This window comes from Macaca mulatta, chromosome 20 (genome assembly GCF_049350105.2).
Source record: "Macaca mulatta isolate MMU2019108-1 chromosome 20, T2T-MMU8v2.0, whole genome shotgun sequence".
Classification (NCBI taxonomy): domain Eukaryota; kingdom Metazoa; phylum Chordata; class Mammalia; order Primates; family Cercopithecidae; genus Macaca; species Macaca mulatta.
The window spans coordinates 14,361,099-14,383,124 of NC_133425.1; the positions used below are offsets into that span (position 1 = coordinate 14,361,099).

Genomic DNA, 22,026 nt, shown 5'->3' on the forward strand with positions numbered 1-22,026 from the left:
CATGGTCCCAGCCAAGAGGAAGGTGACAAGTAGGACTTAGAATTATTTCCCTTAATTTGCTTCATTTAGAAAACCACCAGTTGTATGAAATTTCACCAAGTGGGAGGATGATTGGAAGACAGACCAAGCAATGAATTTCTGAAAAAAAAAAAAAAAAATCTCTATCTATAGAGCAGCAATGCACAGGAAGGCAGTGAGTGGACACAGTTCCATCCAGGACCCTGCGTGGGAATCAGGGGCAGGGGATCTGTGGTCAGCTATGGCTGGAGTATGAGCCTGTCCGCCTTTGTCCAGTAGCCTTTCAGAAGATGTTGACTGTACAGCAGGACTGCCTAAGCGAAGAGAGAAAGGGCCTGAGGTTTCAGAGGGCTCCTGGCAGCCACAACAAAGGGGGCCCATGGTACAGGCTGGACAGCTTTGGTGCAAAGCCCAGGCCAGGGGCTGTGTTAGAATTCTCCCTAGCAAAGGCTCCCTCCTCACTTGGATTGATAGTTTGCCTATATATGAGATTTTAGAAAAAAAAAAATCACAGTACCACCGCCTATCGGGAGCCTTCAGGGTTAAGACTAAAAAAGGGCCAGGCTCCTGGATGCCCTTTCTGATTTTCTGTCTTAGAGCAGTGTGGCTTTGGGAATGATATGGTGCCCTGGAGGGAGGGCCAGATGCCCCGTGCTTCTTTAGAACTTGGTTCATGTGCAGCTTCCCCTACTTGTGTCTCTGCAGCAAGGCCCGGAGGCAGGTGAAATGCAACTAATTTGCCATAAAGACAAATCTTCCCATCTCCTCCCTGGTCCTCTCCTGCTTAGGAAACTGGGGATTTTTTCCCTACCTTTCTTGTTTCTGTCTGCTGAGACAGCCTCTGGAACCTGCACAGCTTTATACCATGTAGTTCAAAGGAAGAGAGAAATACCTGGACTTAAAAAAAAAAAAAAGAAAAAACCATGAACTCTTTCCCTTTTACTTTTTAATTCAGCTTGTGAAGAAGAAGAAAGCAGAGACCCAGAAAATGGTCCTATATAAGTTAAAGTAAATGCTGTTTCACAGTACCCAAAGGTCTCACAAATACCGTGCTTAAGAGAAATAAGTATTTCTTTTTTTAGCAGCTTTATTGAGATGTGATTCATCTATCATACAATTCACCCATTTACAGTGTAAAATCCAATGGTTTTCAGAATGTTCACAGAATTGTGCAACCATCATTACAGTCAATATTAGAACGTTTTCCTCACCCCAAAAAGAAACTCTATAACCATTAGTAGACATTTTCCATTTCTCACTGTCTTAACAGTCCTCTCCCAGCTAACCCTTGGTTTAAGCAATGATTTGCCTATTTTGTGTCTTTATATATTTGCCTATTTTGGATATAGCTGTCTCATGTAATAGACCTGTATTAGTTTGTTTCCATGCTGCTGATAAAGACATACCCGAGACTCGGTAATTTATAAAGGAAAGAGGTTTAATGGACTCACAGTTCCACATGGCTGGGGAGGCCTCACAATCATGGTAGAAGGCCAGGGGGATTGCAAAACACGTCTTACATGGCAGCAGGCAAGAGAGCGTGTGCAGGGGAACTCCCCATTACAAAATGGTCAGATCTCATTAGACTTATTCACTACCACGAGAACAGCACAGGGAATACCCACCCCCATGATTCAGTTACCTCCCACCAGGTCCCTCCCATGACATGTGGGAATCATTACAATTCAAGGTGAGATTTGGGTGGGGACACAGCCCAACCATATCGTGACCCAAGGAGAGTAGTCCAGGTTGGTGGGCATCTGTACTCCAAGTGGTCACCCCAGGTTCCTCCAAGCTTGTTGCACTATGACTCTTACCATCTTGTCCTCATCTGCATTGTTTTAGTTGGTTGCTGTCACTGCATATTTCTGGCCTGAGGGAAGAGGAAAGAGAGGAGCCCCAGAACAAGTATTTTTTTTTTAAAGCAAGTCAGGTAAAGCAGAAGTTGGACACGTCACTTTTGCTATTACTTCATTGGTGGGAGATCAGTTTCATGGCCAAATGTAGCTTCCAAGAAGGCTGGTAAATCTAGTTACAAGTTGAGTGACTATGTGTCCAAGAAAAAAAAGGTAGAATAAATCCAATCTGGGAGATAAGTAGCAGTCAGCTACAGCATTTTCTCTGATGGGAATATACATTTCAGGAAATGTACCATGCACTGCATATAATGTTCTGAGTTTTTACAAGCCTTGTCTCATTTACTTCTACACTGCACTCCACAAGGTATATTTTATTATCCTAATTTTATAATCTTTATATTTTCTGATGATGACAGAAATAGCAGCTACTATCCTTTGAATACCTGCTATGAGGCAATGACATTGGCCTTTTTCAGGATGCAAGGTACTCTACACCATTCTCTTCAATACTCTCCATCCCCAGGTCACATAGGCCTGGTTATTTTAGTTTCAATTTTATAGGTGAAGCTTAGAGATTTGAATTCAGATCCATCTGTTGTCAAATTTTATACTCTTTCCTCCATATGGTAAAGAAGATTTTGTAGTCACAAAAGTCAGACATGCCTAGGTGCGGTGGCTCACGCCTGTAATCCCAGTACTTTGGGAGGCTGAGGCGGGAGGATTGCTTGAGCTCAGGAGTTTGAGACAAGCCTGGACAGCATAGTGAGACCCCCTTCTCTACAAAAATAAAAACAAAAATAGCCAGGCATGGTGGTGCATGGCTATAGTCCTAGATTCTCGGGAGGCTGAGGTGGGAGGATCACTTGAACCCAGGAGATCGAGACTGTAGTGAGCTCTGATCATGCCACTGCACTCCAGCCTGGGTGACAGAGTGAGATGTGCATACTTCCAAACTTTGTTATCTGTCATATAAAACTGGTGCATTGAATCCTTCAAATTCCCAGCCATATTAACTCCTGTTTCCTTCTCAACATTCCCAGATCTCATTGTCTTGTCTTTCAAGACTGGGGGCTCTACCATAGCTTTCAAGAACCTAGTGTAGAACGCAAAAGCAACACATTGGTTCTTTGTCATCATTTGTATCAGTCTGTTCTCATGCTGCATAACAGACTGAGATGGGGTAATTTATAAAGGAAAGAGTTTTGATGGACTCACAGTTCCACATAGCTGGGGAGGCCTCACAATCATGGTGGAAGGCAAGGAAGAGCACAGCACGGGAAAAGCCCGCCTCCATGATTCAGTGACCTTCCACTGGGTCCCTCCCACAAAGTGTGGGAATTATTATAATTCAAGGTGAGATTTGGGTGGAGACACAGAGCCAAACCATATCATCATTGAAAGTGAAGGGATAGACTGGATGCGGTGGTTCATGCCTGTAATCCCAGCACTTTGGGAGGCTGAGGCAGGTGGATCACAAGGTCAGGAGTTTGAGATCAGCCTGGGCAACATGGTGAAAGCCTCTCTCTACTAAAAGTATGAAATTTAGCTGGGTGTGGTGGTGGGTGCCTGTAATCTCAGCTACTTGGGAGGCTGAGGCAGGAGAATTGCTTGAATCTGGGAGGTGGATATTGCAGTGAGCCGAGATCGCGCCACTGCACTATTGCCTAGGCGATAGAGCTAGACTCAGTCTCAAAAAAACAAAAAACAAAAACGAAACAAAACAAAAAGTGAAGGGTTAGTGGAAGCACAAGGACAAGAAAATTTGATTAAAATCTCAAAATAGAATCTCACTACATTGTCATGGAGGGAGTCAGTGGGATATGGCATGAAAAGCCCAGGAAACCACATCGACCTCAATGGCTCAGAGGACAAACTGAATGAGAAAACACATGCAAAGCTCCCGGTGAGTGCCTGGACTGGAGTGATGGTGAAGAAACCTCAGTCTCAGTTCTCACTTCCTCATTAGTCTGCAGCTCTATTTAATCCAGCCCTGTTATAGGAAACCAACTTCCTGTCTGTGACTAGCCAGTACTCCAGCCAATGTCCACATAACTCAGAGGATGCTAGATCCCTGCCTCTTGTAATGCAGTAGCCAACCTGGCAGGGAGTCTCACATCACCCCCAGCTCTCCCCTCCTACCCCACCTTAAGGAAGAAAAAGATAAACATATTTTGCCTTGATGGCAAATTTCTGGGCTTTGTTAAACTTTTGGCTGTGACATCTTGATATTTTCTCTTGAGAATATGATATTTACACATCTGCCCCAATCCCTGATATTTTGAGAGGAAGAATCAAGAAGAGTGTTTTCCCTGCATAACTCTCACCCCATCCACCACATTCTTTAGTTTTGAAGGAATATTTTCCTGCAGATAGATCCTTGTCAAAGGAGTAATATTCATTTTTCATTGCAGGCAATGTAGAATGCCTACGTTGCAATGTTCTACACAGCAGGCAAAAGGTTCCATAAATATTGAGTGTGATGGTCATAAATTCAGGCAGTGGAGCCAGGTGTCCTGGGTTCAAGTCTCAGCTCCATTTTTTGGACGAACTGTCAAAGCGCTCTGAGCCTCAGTTTCTCACTTATAAAATAAGACCAATGGTAACACCTACCTCGTGAGGATGTTGAGAATATTGAAGGAGGTAGCAAATGTAAATTCCTAGTGAAGGCAGTAGCATAGAACACACACTTAAGAAAGGTGAGCAGTTACTCAGTTTGCCATTGACAAGAGTGGAGAAATAGGAAGTCCCTGTCGATACTCAGACTTCTGATATACCTAAACAGGCTCTTTAATCGATCCCTGCCTCCTTCACCTGACTTTATTCTACCTCCCTCCCCCGAGCTAGGTCTGCTAAAAAGTATCCAGGTCTCTGCACATTCTCATACAGGAAGATGGATCCTAGTTCGCCTGTCTGAAAAATAAAAGCACTTAACCCAAGCTCCAGCCCTTCAGTCCCTGTAAAGAACAGATCATTCAGTCTTCGGTGATACAGACTGAATGACCAGGAGATTAAACATCCTGCCCATTTCTCATATTTCATGGACTGTCATTGGAATTGGAATATCATCAGTGCTTTCCTTCTTTCATCACATGCATATTATTGCACCCCTCCTGTGTGCCAGGTACTGGGCTGGATGTTGAGGATTAAGCAGTGAGCAGAACAAATACAACCTCTGCCCTAAGTGGAGCTTTATATTCTGGTTGAGAGAGACAGAGCATACACAAGTAATCAAAAAAGATAACTTTATGTATTAATATGGCCTATGAACATATTAAAATAGGGAGAGGTCGTCAGAGCCATGGGTGGGAGTGTCTTCTTTGGGTATTAGGAGGGTTTTTCAGGTGGTAGCCTTTAGTCACAGGACCAAATGGCAAGAAGGAGTATTTAAATAGTGGAAACAGCAGGGATGAGGTCCAAAGGCCCTGAGATGGTGACAAGCTTGGTGTGTTCAGGAATAGAAAGGAATCCCATGTATGGTGGAATAGTACCCCCCTAAATCCATGTCCACTCGGAGCCTCAGGCTGGGAATGCACATGGAAATAGAGTCTTTGCAGAGGTCATCAAGTTGAGGATATATTGAATTAATGTGGGCCCTAATCCAGTGGCTGATATCCTTATAAGAAGGAAGAAATTTGGACACATACACACACAGACACAGACAGACAGACAGACACACACACACACACACACGGAAAATGGCCACGTGAAACCTAAGGCAGAGATTAGAATGATGTAACTTCCAAGGCAAGAGATGCCATGGATTGCCAGCAACCACCAGAAACTAGAAGAGGCAAGAATGGATCCTCTGGTGGAGCCTTCAGAGGGAGCATGGCCCAGCCAACTTCTTGCCTTTGGAGCTGCAAGAGAATGTATTTCTGTTGTTTTAAGCCATCAAGTTTGTGGTACTTTGTGATGGCAGCTTTAAGAAACAAACACACCCGGTGATGTGTTCACAATAGGTATGGAGGAGAGGAGGGTACACAGGTAGCCAGAGTCCAAGTCAAACAGACCTCAGGGACCGTTGCGAAGAATTTGGATTTTATTAAGTGTAATGGGAAGATTAATTGCTGCCTTTTGTCATACCCTTGAGCCAAAGGCAGAAACCTATGAGGAAATGTGAAAGCTTTGGTTGGGGCATTGCTTACCAGGTGAAACCCACCACCTGTGACCCAAGATTATTACCAAGCAAGAATGAGTGGTAGGAACCCCTCCCTAAGATATCTTTGCCTCAAGGAAAGGAGGTAGGTGGGAGGCTGCCTGCTGAGACCCTCAGATGTGCAGCTTGTTTTGGAAACTGGTTATTACCTTGGTGTTCTCCCTTTCCACAGAAGCCAGGCTCCATCCCGCCCTGCACCTGCACAAGTGTCTGCTGCTAATTAACAGAGAGACAGATGGAGGAAGGTATAGTTTAATTTTACAGCCCCAGTTTCTTCAAGGCAATTAGGTTCATTGGAAGGAAAGCACCTTTTTCTTTCTTCTTCTTCTTTTGTAAATGAAAAAAAATCAAACGGGAGAGGGCCAGTGTTGTCGAAAGGCTCACACATCTGTTTTCTGGTCGGTTTGTCAGCCATCTGGCCACAAGGTACCGGGGCTGATTAGGTTAATGCATTTATTAATGGGGCTTGCAAGACTGTTCAATGAATCTGTTATTTATTTCACAAGGTGCTTTTTAATATACTAAGATAGGGGCCACACTGCACAAAGCCAAGAGTGACTAGATAAGCATTTCTTTCCCCTCACCTGGCTCCAAACCAGAGGGAAACAGAAACATTATGAAAACAGGGTTTCATGAAAACTGCACTTCCAGGTAATGGAAATGATTCATCCGTCTAACCGCTAACCACCTCCTTGTTGAAATAATCTTGAAAATATCTCTTTGGAGGATAGTTTCATGCACCAGGCACCAGTTCAGTGCCTACACTGCACTTCTCTAAGAGAACACCTGAGTCCTAGGGCGGGAGAATGGTTAGTTAAATGAATAGGCATGAATGATATAATCTTGCCTATAGGACATTAGATGGCCTGAGGACCCCTTGCCTTCTTCACTCTACAACTCAGATATCCTTTCAGGTTCTTGAAACTACTCAGCTCCTTCTCACCTCAAAGCTTTTGCAAATGCTGTCATGTATCAGTTATCAACTGCTGCATAACAAATGACTCCAAATCTTGGTTGCTTAGCATAGCAACTATTTATTGAGATCATGATTCTGGGGCAATGGGGAAGTTCTTCTTGTTTGGGCTGGATTAGCTCCTCTCAGTTGGGTTTTCTTGGTATCTGGCTCTGCTGTTAGGTGGCTGATGGTCTAGGATGGCCTCACTGAACATACTGCAGTTAGCAGTCGGTTGGTTGTGGTGAGCAGGGGTAACTGGCCTATGGGTTTCTCATCCTCCAGAAGTCTAGCGGCTCCCTTCTTCACATGGAGGCAGATTTCTAGAGCCTTAGAGTAGAAGTTGCTAGAATCTACTGGTCCAAGCCCACCATAATGCCAGTCTGTATTCAAGGCATGGGAAAATAGACTCCACTTCTTGATGGTAAGAGCTGCAAAGTATTTTGGTCATTCTTGCAATTTGCCACATATTTCTTCATGTGGGTTGCTCTTTCTGTTACTCTTCACCTTCTGATCTCAGCTTAAAGAGCTCTTTCGCAAGAGGCAGGATGAATGCCTGCCTCCCTAGTAGAATGTTTATCCCAGGATGGCAGGAACCATGTCCGTTTCTGTTTCTGATTGTCTTTCATATTTCAGGTATCCAGCATATAGTGGGTACCTGTTTGATGAATGGCTAAATGATTGAACAAACAGCTCGAAGACTGCAGCATGGACAATGGATTGGAGGAGGTGAAACAAGGCAGGGAGGCCAGTGTGGTTACTGAAGGAGAACAATGTTCAAAGGGGGTAGGAGAAAGGGAGTAGGTTAAGGAAGTATTTGTTAGGTATGGCTGGAAGGACTTGTTGGTTTGACAGTTGTGCTGCAAGAGAAGAAGAGAATGAAGTCAACCATCCCTCCCAAGTTTCTGGCATAAGTGGCTAAGGAGTGGGTGGTCCTGCATGAGAGGTAAGGAAGAGGCTGAAGAACAGATCCAAGTAATGTTGTTGGGTTCAGGCATGACCACTTTGGGTCAGAGATGCTGGTGAATCTGTCCAGGAGGTAACTAGATACATAAATTTTGAAGTCTAAAGGGGAATCTTAGAGTACTTTTCTATTGAAGTTTCATGGCACTGGAAATCTGGAACTTTCCTCTAAAAGGCAGGAAATGGGTTCAAGTCCCAGCTCTAATATTAGCTTGTGCTACCTTAAACAATAAAGCTTCCCTGACCACCACCTCCCTCCTGATCAGATCAAGGCCCCTTTGTGTGCCCTTTCATGGAGTAAACTAGGCACTTAACAAACATGGTGGGAGCAAGAAGGAAAGAAGGGAGACAGAAAAGAAGACAGCTCGGTTTGGATGAATGCCTGCTTTTTGCCTAGCAAGTGGCCTACCATGGAGTAAGTGTTGAAACCATGTCTGTCGAATTTAATCCAGGGCTTCTTTCTTAAGGCAGGGAATAGATAAAATATAGATATTGGGCATTTACTACATTCCAGGAATTGTGCCGTGTAGCAGGTGTAGCTCATGCAATTCATTGCTCACCATAAACCCAAGAGTGGTTAATATTATCCCCATTTCACACCTGGGGAAACAGGCATAAATGGTTAAGTGGTGTTCCCAAGGTCTCATAAACTCAGATCTGTCTCATTCCAGAGCCAGCAGACTTTCTTGTTCACTCCACTCTTGCCCCAAGTACCAAACACTTTCTGTGCCCAGGGAGTACCCAATACCAGGTTCACCAAGCAACCAGCTCAGAATTAGGTAAGGAGGATGGTGTGGATTCTCCATGTGGGACTCAGTGTTTCCTCTCAATGGGATTCTCCCCCCATCTGCACAGATATGGACAGACTCGAATACTTCTGTATCTGCTTTTCTTTAGAACTTTCTGAGGGGACATTACCTATTGAAGCTGCTCGATGCTTAATTCATAATTTATTTTGTCTGTTTCTCAGAAGCAGGGAACATTGAATGCATCCCTTGCTCAGAGCAGACCTCAGACTGGTCTGATGTCTGGAAAGAGGAACATGGGAAAGAATGATGCTGGATCATTATAAGGCATATAATAAGGGCGAGTGAGATTTTTCAGTGAGAGATTACTGGGAGCAAAATGAAAAAGACAGCTTCCACCCCTATTCTTGTCCTGATATTCTCTATGCTGTCACTGTATTTTGCTCATTTTTTTTAACTTTTAAGTTCAGGGGTACAAGTGCAGGTTTGTTACACAGGTAAACTTGTGTCATGGGTGTTTGTTGTACAGATTATTTCATCCCCCAGCTATTAAACCTAGTACTCACTTTTTTTTCTAATCCTCTCACTCCTCCTACTCTTATCATTATCATTCATCAAATATTTACTGAGGCCAGGTGTGGCTCATACCTGTAATCCCAGCACTTCAGGAGGCCAAGGTGGGTGGATCACTTCAGGTCAGGAGTTCGAGACCAGCCTGGCCAACATGGCAAAATCCTGTCTCTACTGAAAATACAAAAATCAGCCAGGCGTGGTGGCATACACCTGGAATCCAAGCTACTTGGAAGGCTGAGACAGGAGAATCACTTGAGCCCAGGAGGCAGAGGCTATAGTGAGCTAAGACTGCACCACCACACTCCAGCCTGGGTGACAGAATGAGACGCTGTCTCAAAAACCAATTTTTACTGAGTCCTTAATATCTGCCAGGAACTAGGTTGGACATGGCTTATATAATGCTGGGCAAAAGTCATACCTGGTCTTCTTGGAACGCTAGTGAGTGAGATGGGTGATAATGAATGAACTGCATAAACAAGTGTAAAATGACAGTCGTAAATGCCATGGGGAGGAGCTTATTATGGAGCAATCTGACCTTTTCAGACTTTCTAGAAGGGAGAGGGACCTGAGGGGAGAGGCAGCTGGGCATAATAGGAGTGAGGTGGGAAGATACTTCCCTTTAGCTCTCTAACAAAAAACTCCTATGTGCTGGAACTGTGATAATGGCAGGGGCTATCCCTGTGGTTCTCAACCCTGGCTGCACATTAGAGTCACCTGAGGGACTTAGAAATTCTACGTCTGGGCCGCACTCTCTGAGATTCTGATTAAATAGGTTTGGGAAGGGGTCCAGGTGTCTGAACACTTTTAAAGCTCCCCCGTGTGATTTCCATATACTGCCAGGACTGAGAACTACTGAGCCACCGAGATGGAAGGATATTTCTGCTCTCAAAGAACTCGTGGTCTAGTGGGGAAACAGACGTGAACACAGAAAAGTATAAAACAGCATAGTCAGTGTTATGATGGAGACAGCAGGGGTGGCTGAGAAAGTCTGAGGGAATGAGGGAGGCAACATCTTAGGTAAGGCTTGCAAGATGAGTAACAGTGAGCCTGGCGCTAATGAAGGGGGTAGACTCTGCAGCTCAGACACGTGGTTCTTAGATCAGATAGGGGACCTCGTTATAAATACTACTATGACTGGTTAGCTCCCCTTCATAGCACTTACCGTAGTTATACTTCTATGTAATTTGGGGGATTATTTGAGCACCACCTCGCTCCTGATCAGATCAAGGCTCCTTTGTGTGCTCTTTCAGGTGGTAAACTAGGCACTCAGTGAACATGGTGGGTGGAAGAAGGAAAGAGGGGAGACAGAAAAGAAAGGAGGTTGATTTGGATGAATGCCTGCCTCCCTACTAGAATGCCCACCCCAGCAGGGCAGGAACCACGTCTGTTTCTGATTCTCCTTCATATTTCAAGTGTCCAGCACATGGTGGGTACCTGTTTGATGAACGACTAAATGGTTGAACAAACAGCTCAAAGACTGCAGCATGAACAATGGATTGGAGGAGGTGAAACAAGGCAGGGAGACCAGTTTGGTAACTGAAGGAGAACAGCGTTTAAAGAGGGTAGGAGAAGAAGAATAGGGTAAAGGAATATTAGATATAGCTGGAAGGACTTGTTGGTTTGACAGTTGTGCTGCAAAAGAAGAAGAGAATGAAGTCAACCATTGCTCCCAAGTTTCTGGCTTAAGTGGCTAAGGAGTGGGTGGTGAGAGATAAGGAAGAGGCTGAAGAACAGATCTGAGTAATTTTGCTGGGTTCAGGCATGGCCACCTTAGTTACAGGAAAGGAGTCCCGATCTAGACCCCAAGAGAGGGTTCTTGGATCTCATGCAAGAAAGAATTCAGGGCAAGTCCATAGAGTAAAGTGAAAGTAAGTTCAATAAGAAAGTAGAGGAATAAAAGAATGGCTACTCCATAGACAGAGCAGCCCTGAGGGCTGCTGGTTGCCCATTTTTATGGTTATTTCTTGATGATATGCTAAAGAAGGGGTGGATTATTTATGCCTCCCCTTTTTCGACCATACAGGATAACTTCCTGAATTGCCATGACATTTGTAAACTCTCATGGCGCTGGTGGGAGTGTAGCAGTGAGGACGACCAGAGGTCACTCTCATGGCCATTTTGGTTTTGGTGGGTTTTGGTCGGTTTTGGTCAGCTTCTTTACTGCAAACTGTTTTGTCAGCAAAGCCTTTATGACCTGTGTCTTGTGCCAGTCTTCTATCTCATCCTGTGACTAAGAATGCCTTAACCATCTGGGAATGCAGCCCAGTAGGTCCCAGCCTCAGTTTACCCAGCCCCTATTCAAGATGGGGTTGCTCTGATTCACACGCCTATGGCAGTTGTCCTGCAAGAGAAGAGGAGTGTGAAGTCAACCATTGTTCCCAAGTTTCTGGCTTAAATGGCTAAGGGGTGGGTGGTCCCATGTGAGAGATAACAAAGAGGCTAAAGAACAGATCTGAGTAATGTTTCTGGGTTCAGGCATGGCTACCTTGGGCCAGAGATGCTGGTGAATCCAGGAGGTAATGACATATAAATTTTGATGTTGAAGGGGAAAACTTTGAGTATTCTTCTATTGAAGTTTCATGGCACTGGAAATCTAGAACTTTCCTCCAAAAGGCAGGAAGATGGGTTCTAGTCCCAGCTCTAATATTAACTTGTGCTACCTTAAACAATTTATGACATTTCAGGAATGTGTGATCCTCACAGCCTAAGCAGATTCCAAGATTCCTTTTGGCTTTAACATTCCATACCTTCAGGTAGCCCTAGAATTTAAAGAGGAACTTTCTGTTGAAAGGCTTTATCAATCGGAGCTATCTGCATTACAAGGGATATAAACTCAAATATTAGAGCTGGGACTAGAACCCATCTTCCTGCCTTTTGCAGGAAAGTTCTAGATTTTATATATAGCAAGTTAATATGTGGCTTCCTGGGGTGTTGCCTTGGGCAGTAGTCTGAGCGGAGGCCACGCTAGCCAGGAAAGAGTGCTGTGATCAATGAATGATGTCTAGCAGAGACACAGAGTCAGAAACGGGGACATGGTTTTGTTTCAGTCCTGAAACCAAAGGTTTCCCTCTATGGCCTTTCAAATAATGTTGACTGAATGTAGGTTCTACTGTGGCTCAGCCATTAGCTCTGGGTAACCTTAGTTTAATCATTTTATATGCCAGAGCTTGTCAGTTTCCTTATTTGTCAAGTAGCAGTAATAGTCCCCATCTTTTCTACCTTCATTGTTGAAAGGATCTAATGAGAAACGAAGCATAGAGCCCTGTGAGGAGCAGAATCAGATACAAAGATGCAAAGGAGAATCAGAAACAGATACGGTTCCTGCCCTGCTGCGGTGGACATTCTAGTAGGGAGGCGGGCATTCTTTAACCTTTATGTAAATTCACCTGTGTGACACTGTGAGATCCAGACATGTGGATGAAAGAGCAAACACTTCTCATCTCCTGAGAGATGAAAGTTCAGAATTTTATTGCTAATGAATTAATTTTAAAAGTGTAGATAATCTTATAATAAAAGAATTCAGAAATAAATAAAATAAAAGGAGGTCTCGTAAAATTGTCAAATAAAAATCACATAAGAAAAGAGTCAGCAAACCACCATGGCACATGTATAGCTATGTGACAAACCTGCATGTTCTGCACATGTATCCCAGAACTTAAAGTATAATTTTAAAAAAAGAAAGTGTCGATGAAAAGAGTCAAACTCTGTCAAATACTTGAAGAGATTTATTCTGAGCCAAATAGGAGTGAGCAGGACCTGTGACACAGCCCTCAGGAGTGCTGAGAACATGTGCCCAGGGTGGTTGGGCTGCAGCTTGGTTTTATACCTTTTAGGGAGGTGTGAGAAATCAATCAGATACATTTAAGAAATATGCAGGTTTGGTCCAGAAAAATGGGACAATTTGAAGGGGGGGATTAGGGGGCAGCTTCAAGGCTATAGGTAAATGTAAACATTTTCTGGTTGACAGTTGGTTGAGTCTAAAGACCTGGGATCGATAGAAAGGGAATGTTCAGGTGAAGATAAAAGATTATGGAGACCAAGGTTCTTTTGAAGTCTTATAGTGGCTGCCCTTAGAGACAATGGATGACAAATGTTTCCTATTCAGAGTTTTAAAAGGTGCTAGACTCTCAGTTAATCTCTTTAGGATTGGGAGGGCCTGGAAGAAAAAGATCTAGCTATCATAATAGAGCTTCTTTACAGATATAGGTTTTACCCCACAAAAAAACGTCTTTGCAGGACCATTTCAAAATACGACAGAAAAACATGTTTGGGGGTAAAATATTTTGATTTTCTTCTTTGTCATGTAATGTTGTGCCAGAGTCAGATAGGAAAGTAAGTCACGATATATAGGGTTAAATAAAACCCATCTGATGAGAATTTATGGTTTGTAGGGTGTGACTCCCAGATGCCTTAGACAGAAATTTGGGCAAGATAAGAAAAAATCAGAGCTTAGTCCTCAGAAGAAAGAAAGACAGAGAAAGAGAAGTAAAAATGAAGGAAGAGAGGGAGGGAGGAAGAGAGAGAGGGAAGGAAGGAAGGAAGGAAGGAAGGAAGGAAGGAAGGAAGGAAGGAAGGAAGGAAGGAAGGAAGGAAGGAAGGAGGGAAGGAAGGAGTCATTGAGTGCTGGAGAGAGTGTAGTTAAATTGAGTGGAAATTGTAAAACTCTTTTGTAGAGGAGTTGGCAATATGTATCAAGAGCCTTAACAATGTTTATGCTCTTTGACCAAATAATTCTATGTTTTATAATCCAGATCAAAGGTCAGCAAACTTTTTAAAAAAGGATTGGGTAGTAAATAGCTCAGACTCTTCAGGCCTCACAGTTTCTGTCAATTGAGTTTCAACAAGCACTCAATTCTACCATATCAGAACAAAAGCAGCTATGGATTAGACATAAATGAATGGGTATGGTTTTGTTTCCAATAAAACTTTGTTTACAAAATAAAGATGTGGCCAGATTTGGCCTGTGGGTCATAGTTTGCCAATCCCTGATCTAAATTAAGAAAACAGACCTGGTGTGGTGGCTCACACCTGTAATCCCAGCACATTGGGAGGCCAAGGTGGGAGGATTGCTTGAGCCCAGGAGTTCAAGACCAGCCTGGGCAACATGATGAAACCTCATTTCTACAAAAAAATACAAAAATTAGCCTAGTGTGGTGGTGCTTGCCTATGGTCCCAGCTACTCAGGAGAATCATCTGAGCCTAGGACGTAGTGAGCTATGATTGTGCCACTGCACTCCAGCCTGGGCAGCAGAGTAAGATCCTGTCTCAAAAACTAATAATAAATAAATAAATAAGAAAACATTTTTAGAATTATGCTAAATTCAACCTTCTAAGTACAAAGAGAGGTTTAGGTGAAAAGAAAAGTTGCTATTACAACTTTATTTGTAATAGCAAACTATTGGCACCACTAGAACACTCATCAGTAGGGGGATTCATTAATTTTGATAGTTCCACTCAATGAAATACTAGGTACACATGAAAATCCTGTTTATTAATAATTTATAACAACACGGAGAAATGCTTGATAGAACATTAGATGAGAAATAGAAACAAACTTATTTGTAATGATGATGATAATGGTGGTGGATAATATCTAAGCACTTTACACAAGTGATATCATTTAACTCTCCAAACAGACCTATGAAGTATACTTTTCTATTGTAATGACTTTCCTTATGGAGAAGCTGATGCTGACAAACGTTAAGTAATTTAGTCAAGGTTAAGCTGCTGGCAGGTGTCAGAGTTGGAATGTGAATACAGGTCTGTTTAACTGCTAAAAGCAAAAACAAAGGCAAACAAACCAGCCAAGAAAAATCCCAAATTAAATTCTGTTTATTAAAAAAAAAAAAAAAAACAGAAGAAAAGACACCCAAAAGTTGTTATCGGCTATCATGATTGGTAGGTGATAGGAAGACCGCTTAACATGTTCAGTATTTTCTCTAATGAGAATGTATCATTTTAATAAAAAAGAACAGGTGAATTTCATAGGCAAACCAACAATGGCAGAATGGTAGGTAGGATTGTGGGGAGAGAAGTGTTTATTTCGGGGGTCTAGTGGTTCCCTTGGGGATGCCCTTAATCCTCTTGGTCCTGCTCTTTGTTTGTGAAAAGGACGTGGTGCTGCGTTTCCCTCTGTCTTGTTCTAGGTGGAGTTTCTAGTGTGTCTTGTTTGGACTGTTGACCTATCTTTATGCTGTTCTTGGGTTGACATGCCAGTCTCTAACTCTCTCTAACTCTCTCTGTCTCTCTCTCTCTCTCTCTCCCTTCTCTTTCTTCCCCTTCCTCATCCACCCGTTCCGCTGTGCAGCTGACAAGGTCAATGATGACTTCTACACCAAACGACGGCACCTGGCTGAGCTGGCTGCTAAGGGGAACCTACCTTTGCACCCCGTAAGAGTGGAGGACGAGCCTGGGGCCTACAGCCCTGAGCATGGTCCTGCCAAGCAGAATGGACAGAAGTCCCGCACCAACAAGATGCCCCCACATCCCCTGGCCTACAACTCTACCACCAACTTTAAGGGCTGGGACCCCAACGAGCAGTCCCTCCGGCGGCAGGCTTACGGCAACAAGGGCAAGCTTGGCACGGCCGAGACAGGCTCCAGCGACCCCTTGGGAACTCGCCCCCAGCATTACCCACCCCCACAGCCATACTTCATCACCAATAGCAAAACAGAAGTGACTGTCTGAGCTTTCACCACAGGGAGCACCCTGGAGACCACACTCAACTGAGAGAGGCAAAAAACAACCCCGCCCACACCCTCCCTGTCCTCCCCCAACATGTGCGTCCACACACTCACTCTCAACAAGAACCAACTCTAAACCTACTGGGGACACGGAGTCGCGTTTTTCCTAGGTCATGCCTATAACGTGTCGGCGGGCAGCTGAGAAAGACCGAAGCGTGGACATTCAGCAATACAGCAAAGAGGAAAACTGAGGCACACTCTTTCCACTCCGGGACCAAGGTGGCCAACTCACATGCCCAAACCATGGGGCTGAGTTTTCTTTTCCTCCTAACTTGAAACTGAAATCCATGATGACAAAATATAAAAGTAGCACAATTTAGAGAAATTGTCCATTTGAGCACATACACTACTTGCCACGTGCTGTTTGTTTCTAGGTTCGAGAGCCAGGGTGGAAGTGGGGAAAGAGAATGAGGGAGGACACAAGAGAAGAGTGCATTCTGGAAGAGGAGTTGTTCTGGGAGGAATTTGCCCACATCAGAAGCATTTTTCTAATTCCAAGAAGTGGTGACGTGGATGTAAAATTTTGACAGAGCATGAAACAGTAACTGGACCCCAACCATTCTATTTATAGTACTTTTCATATCATCCATATTGAACGCAAAAAACAACACACTCTGAAACTCACAAAAAATAAATAGACCCTGAACCCACCAGCAATGATGGGAAGGAAACAAACAAACAAAAAAACATTTTAGAGAACTCCCATAAGGACCATGACTGTGGAAATGGGAGGGATGGGCTTTTATGACAGGGAGAGGGTCCAGAGAGTATCAAATAACTTTTTAAAAAGAGAATTAAAATGTAAGCCCACTACAAAACAAACAAAAACAGCAAATGAGGTTGTTTTTTTTTTTTTTCCAAAATCTTGAAGACTTGTTGACATTAACAACAACAAATCCACAGCTGGAAAAGTCCACAGGAGATCAGATGAGGATCCAGAAGCCTCTGATTTCTGGGTTTTGCCTCTAAGACCTGAAACAGCCACAGAAACAAGTCCTCTATAAACTGTATGTCCCTGATATCCCTTTCCCTTCAGCGCGTTGCCGCCGCCGCTGCCAAACTTTAACTGCTTTGGACTGAAAATGTCATAAGCGTGGGTGGTGCCTTCAATGTGTTACTGTTGTTTCATGACAGTCTTGTTTCCCAAGTGCAACCTGTGTTCTTTTAGCCTTCCTTCCTCTTGTTTTTCTGCAATAGTAGAAGATGTTTCCATCCTTCCTTTGTAGGTGAGCCCACCCCATAACACCCTCTGAGGGGCTGTTACAATGTCAGGGGTGCCCAGGAGCAAAGACCTCCCTACTCTCTACACTATCAAAATGAGTCCTTCCATTTTCTAGCCCTCCCAAACCTGTCAGATGTTTCTTGGTCCCATAATTCCCATGGTCCCTCCAAATTACCTCCCCACATACTTCACGTGTTCATCTGCCATCCAGAATATCCTGAGGTTCTTTTTCTGGTTGGTTCTCATAATCCGTAGTCCTTGGGGTCCCAACAAAGTCAGTTTTCCTACAAGTTGTGTTGGTTTTATGGAAGCCCAAAGAAGTGGATTGAGAGAGAAGAGATTTTTATCTAATGTGAAAGGTTTTTCAACTAGCCCCTAAAGGTCTTAGGTAGTTAATTAACCTTCAACAGACCCACAGCAATTCTGGTGTCAGAAGCTGTAAATGGTCTGGCCAAACAAGACTTAGAGTATTTTCTGAAATCCTGAACTGCAGGGTTCTGCCTCACCTGTCTCTCCACTCTGACATCATGAAATCAGCAAAACCAGATATTTATTCTCCTTTTCACTCCCGGCAGATACGAGGACACCAACAATGCAGTTGATCCCTCTGGGCCTCAGTCTCCCATCTGAAACATGGGGAATTGGGGTAGGTCAGGCTTTTTAAAACTGCAAAACCTCTACCTGTTTTTAAAAAAGAGATCTTCTGGCCGGGCGCAGTGGCTCATGCCTGTAATTCCAGCACTTTGGGAGGCCGAGGCAGGCGGATCACCTGAGGTCAGGAGTTTGAGATCAGCCTGGCCAACATGGTGAAACCCTGTCTCTACTAAAAATACAAACATTAGCCGGGCGTGGTGGTGGGCACTTGTAATCCCAGCTACTCGGGCGGCTGAGGCAGGAGATCACTTAAACTCGGGAGGTTGCAGCGAGCTGAGACCGCACCACTGTCCCCTAGCCTGGGTGATGGGGTGAGACTGTCAAAAAAAAAAAAGATATTTCAAAGAACACACAATAGGAGATCTCTGTGTATAAAAAGGCACTGTGCTGTACAAAGCAGGGGTCAGAGATTTAGTGCCCACCTTCTCAGCCTCCTTGGGAAGACCACAGAGCTTCCCGGAGTCAAGTAAATACCACTGGGCATGGTCAGAGTTTCACTGACGTTAATGAGCTCTGTACCTGCGACACACTTTGGCATCTCTGAGTATCACCTTCACAGTATTTGTACCTAAATTGATTCATTTTAGTGCATTATGTTTTTAAAATGAAAACTTCCTGTCTTCATCACAAATTTTAAAAAAATAATCAGTTGCCATAAATAGAAAGTAAGCATAAAAATAAATAAAAAGGAAACAAGCAGCAATGATTAAATTCCAGCTGGAGTCTGCTGTCTGTGAGTCTGAACTAAAGCCTGGAGTTCTTTCTTTCTCTCTCTCTCTTAAAATGATATTAGCAGGTATTAAATAATTGTTAAAGATACCAGCACCCAACGAAGACTTTCCCCTTGTACTAATAGGTGGACTGAAGGGTAAATGAGAGGGGAATCATTTCCTATGCCAGTCAGTGTTGAACAATGCTGTAGCTATGTACTGACTATGATCATTGTGCATACACCAGGGGTGCACAGCCCACACTTCAGAAAACCTTGAGTTGACTTATCTGTGAGGCTCTTTCCCACTCAAAATTTCTGTAATTCGTATCTCCCTTTTACCTCATTGTTGCTCTTTGCCCCCAGTCCACTTCATCTCACCCTTATCTCAACTCTGATTAAGAGTCTTTCTTGGCCTCTAAATCTATAGTATTGTATTCCTTCTGCATGCTCCTTCTCCTCTGAGTAAACTTCATCAATTGAACTGGGCTCCTTGGGGTCTGCAGTTGTAATTTTGACAGCAGAAGTGCAGCCTGGTCATTAAGATGTAGCCACAATGATGGCCCAAGAAAGACAAGTACTTTCCAAGTAGTCCTGTCTAGGATGGAAAGCTCAGGAAGTGCTTCATAGTTTATTATCTTTCAATTGGCTTTGGGAAATGAACTGAAGAGGGAAGTTTGGACAGGGAAGGTCTTTTTATTCTTTGGCTTCCTCTTGGGATGGTAGATAGACCTCACAATACGAAAAGACGGGACAACCTATGGAACTGTCTATGACTTCCATGTACCAAGACAAGGACCCCGTAGCTAGGGTAGTGAGACCTAGGAGAGAGAAACCAGAACAAAGCAGACAGGCTGTCCTCTTCCTAATTCCATGCCCTGACATCAGCCCCTATTTTTTGCCTTTAGCTGTCCCCCAGTTTCCAACCCAATGGGACCAGAGTCTGACTTCCCTTTGCCCTTTCACAGTGTCTCAGCCTCCATCTGCCTTGGGCTCCCCCTGGCCTCCCCATCTAACTCTTCCCAGTTTTTTGTGTAAATGGAGCATATTTTATGTGCAAATATTTTAGTAACCGTATGTTCTGCAAGTAAACCTGTGTTAATACTTGTCAACAACTGCAGAGTTTATGATACAAATAATTCTTCCTACAATGAAGAAAAAAACACATTTGTTTGTTTTCTAAGAATGTTTATTTGTAAACATATGTATTCACTATATTAATATGAATTTCTTACCTGGCAATAAAACTGATTATATGTGATGCTGTTGGGGTTGTCATGTATCTTTCCAGAGCCCTGCATCCTAATTTGTGTTTTCACCAGGGAACACCAATATTAGCATAGAGAGTGAGGTCTTTAATACTCAGAATGTATGGGAAGTTGTTTCCAGCAAAGGCAATTTCTAGTTAACAGTAACTTATACACATTTTCCAGGAGACTTTGTGTTTGAAGCCTTTTTGGTAAGTTTTGTCACATCTCCTAGTTCACATCCTTTTGCCTTTAGAAATCTATCGTTGCTAGGTTTCCTCATCATAACTAAATTTATCCTTAATGGTCAATAATCTTGCTGCGATTTGAACTTTAGTTTTGAACACTGATCAGGGTCATAGAAGACACAAATATTGAAAGGATGGAAGATTGGTTTCTTCCCCTATTTATTAAATTTTATTTCCTGTCTGGCTTCTGGTAGCATGGAGTTTGAAATTTTCAGGTAGAAACCTGTCTGACTATGGTTCCTCCAGAAACAGGCTCTGAGATGAGGATGTGAGAAATGAAGAGAATACTGGGAGGGGGTGGGAAGTTCAATAAGGAAGGGAAAGCAGCCAAGAAGAGTATGATATCATGCCAGCTACCACTATACACACCTGGGGTTTCATGCTGCAAGGAAACTTTGGGAGAGGGCGTTGAACACACACACAGAATCATCCTGCCCAAGTAACATGGAGCTTGGGTGTTTATGTGCCCACGGCCATCAGACATTGTTTCCAAGTTGCTTTCAGGGATGCTAATGTTCAGACACTCCTAGGCTGTCATGTGCAAAGGCAGAAGGATTTTCATGGTGTCAAGAATCCCTAGGCAGCTGGGCGCGGTGGCTCACACCTGTAATCCCAGCACTTTGGGAGGCCGAGGCAGGCAGATCATCTGAAGTCAGGACCAGGCTGGCCAACATGGAGAAACCCCATCGCTACTAAAAATACAAAAATTAGCCGGGTGTGGTGGCATGCTCCTGTAGTCCCAGCTACTCAGGAGGCTGAGGCAGGAGAATGACGTGAACCTGGGAGGCGAAATTTGTAGTGAGCCGAGATCATGCCACTACACTCCAGCCCAGGCGACAGTGTGAGACTCTGTCTCAAAAAAAAAAAAAAAAAAGTTTATTTTGCTAAGGTCAAGGACACGTGCCTGTGACACAGCCTCAGGAAGTCCTGATGACATGTGCCCGGGGTGGTTGGGGTGCAGCTTGGTGTTATACATTTTAGGGAGACATGAGACATCAATCAAGTACACTCAAGAAGTATATTGGTTTGGTCCAGAAAGGCAGGACAGCTCAAAGTGGGGGCACTTCCAGACTATAGGTAAATTTAAACATTTTCTGGTTGACAATTGGTTTGAGTTTGTCTAAAGACCTGGGATCAATAGAAAGGAATGTTTGGGTTGATGTAAGAGGTTGTGGAGAGCAAAGTTTTATCATGAAGTTGAAGCTTTTACCTAGCAGGCTTCAGAGAGAACAGGCTCTAAAATGTTTCTTATCAGGCTTAAAGCCTGTGTTGATGCTAATGTCAGACAGGTATAGTGAGGCATGTCAGACCCTCACTTCTCCCTTCATGGCCTGAACCAGTCTTTCACGGTCTTAGAATTTTATTTTTGGTTTACACCAGCTTTTTTTTTTTTTTTTTTTCGGAGATGGAGTCTTGCTCTGTCACCAGGCTGAAATGCAGTGGCGCGATCTTGGCTCACTGCAACCTCTACCTCCCGGGTTCATGCAGTTCTCCTGCCTCAGCCTCCCTAGTAGCTGGGACTACAGGCACGCACCACCACACCTGGCTAATTTTTTGTCTTTTAGTAGAGACAGGATTTCACCATGTTGGTCAGGATGACCTCGATCTCCTGACCTTGTGATCTGCCCACCTTGGCCCCCCAAAGTGCTCAGATTACAGGCCTGAGCCACCATGGTTTTCTGATGCTCTAACAGCCATGGGCTACTATGAATATTCTTAATGTTCTTAGGCCATGGATCCTTTCAATTATCTGGTGAATGCCTATGAATTCCCTTTTCAGAATAATGACTTTAAATGCATAAAATAAAATACATAGAATTACAAAAAAAAATCCATTATCTTGGTATATACTCATGAAAATATTTTTAAAAACTCACATTTGTGATATTGTAATACAGTTGACCCTTGAACAACACTGCTTCGAACTGCATGGGTC

General features: G+C 43.6%; 1 protein-coding gene across 2 annotated transcripts in view; it reads left to right on the forward strand.

The window, feature by feature from the left end:
* SHISA9 (shisa family member 9) overlaps window positions 1-19,856 on the forward strand; it is a 343,049-nt gene extending 323,193 nt beyond the window's left edge. For both annotated transcript variants that reach the window (XM_015125640.3, XM_015125641.3), the window contains one exon: window positions 15,575-19,856. In XM_015125640.3, the coding sequence (XP_014981126.3) occupies window positions 15,575-15,954 (380 nt within the window). In that variant the 3' untranslated portion in view covers window positions 15,955-19,856. The remainder of the gene's footprint in view (window positions 1-15,574) is intronic.
* The last annotated feature ends 2,170 nt before the right edge of the window (window positions 19,857-22,026 follow it).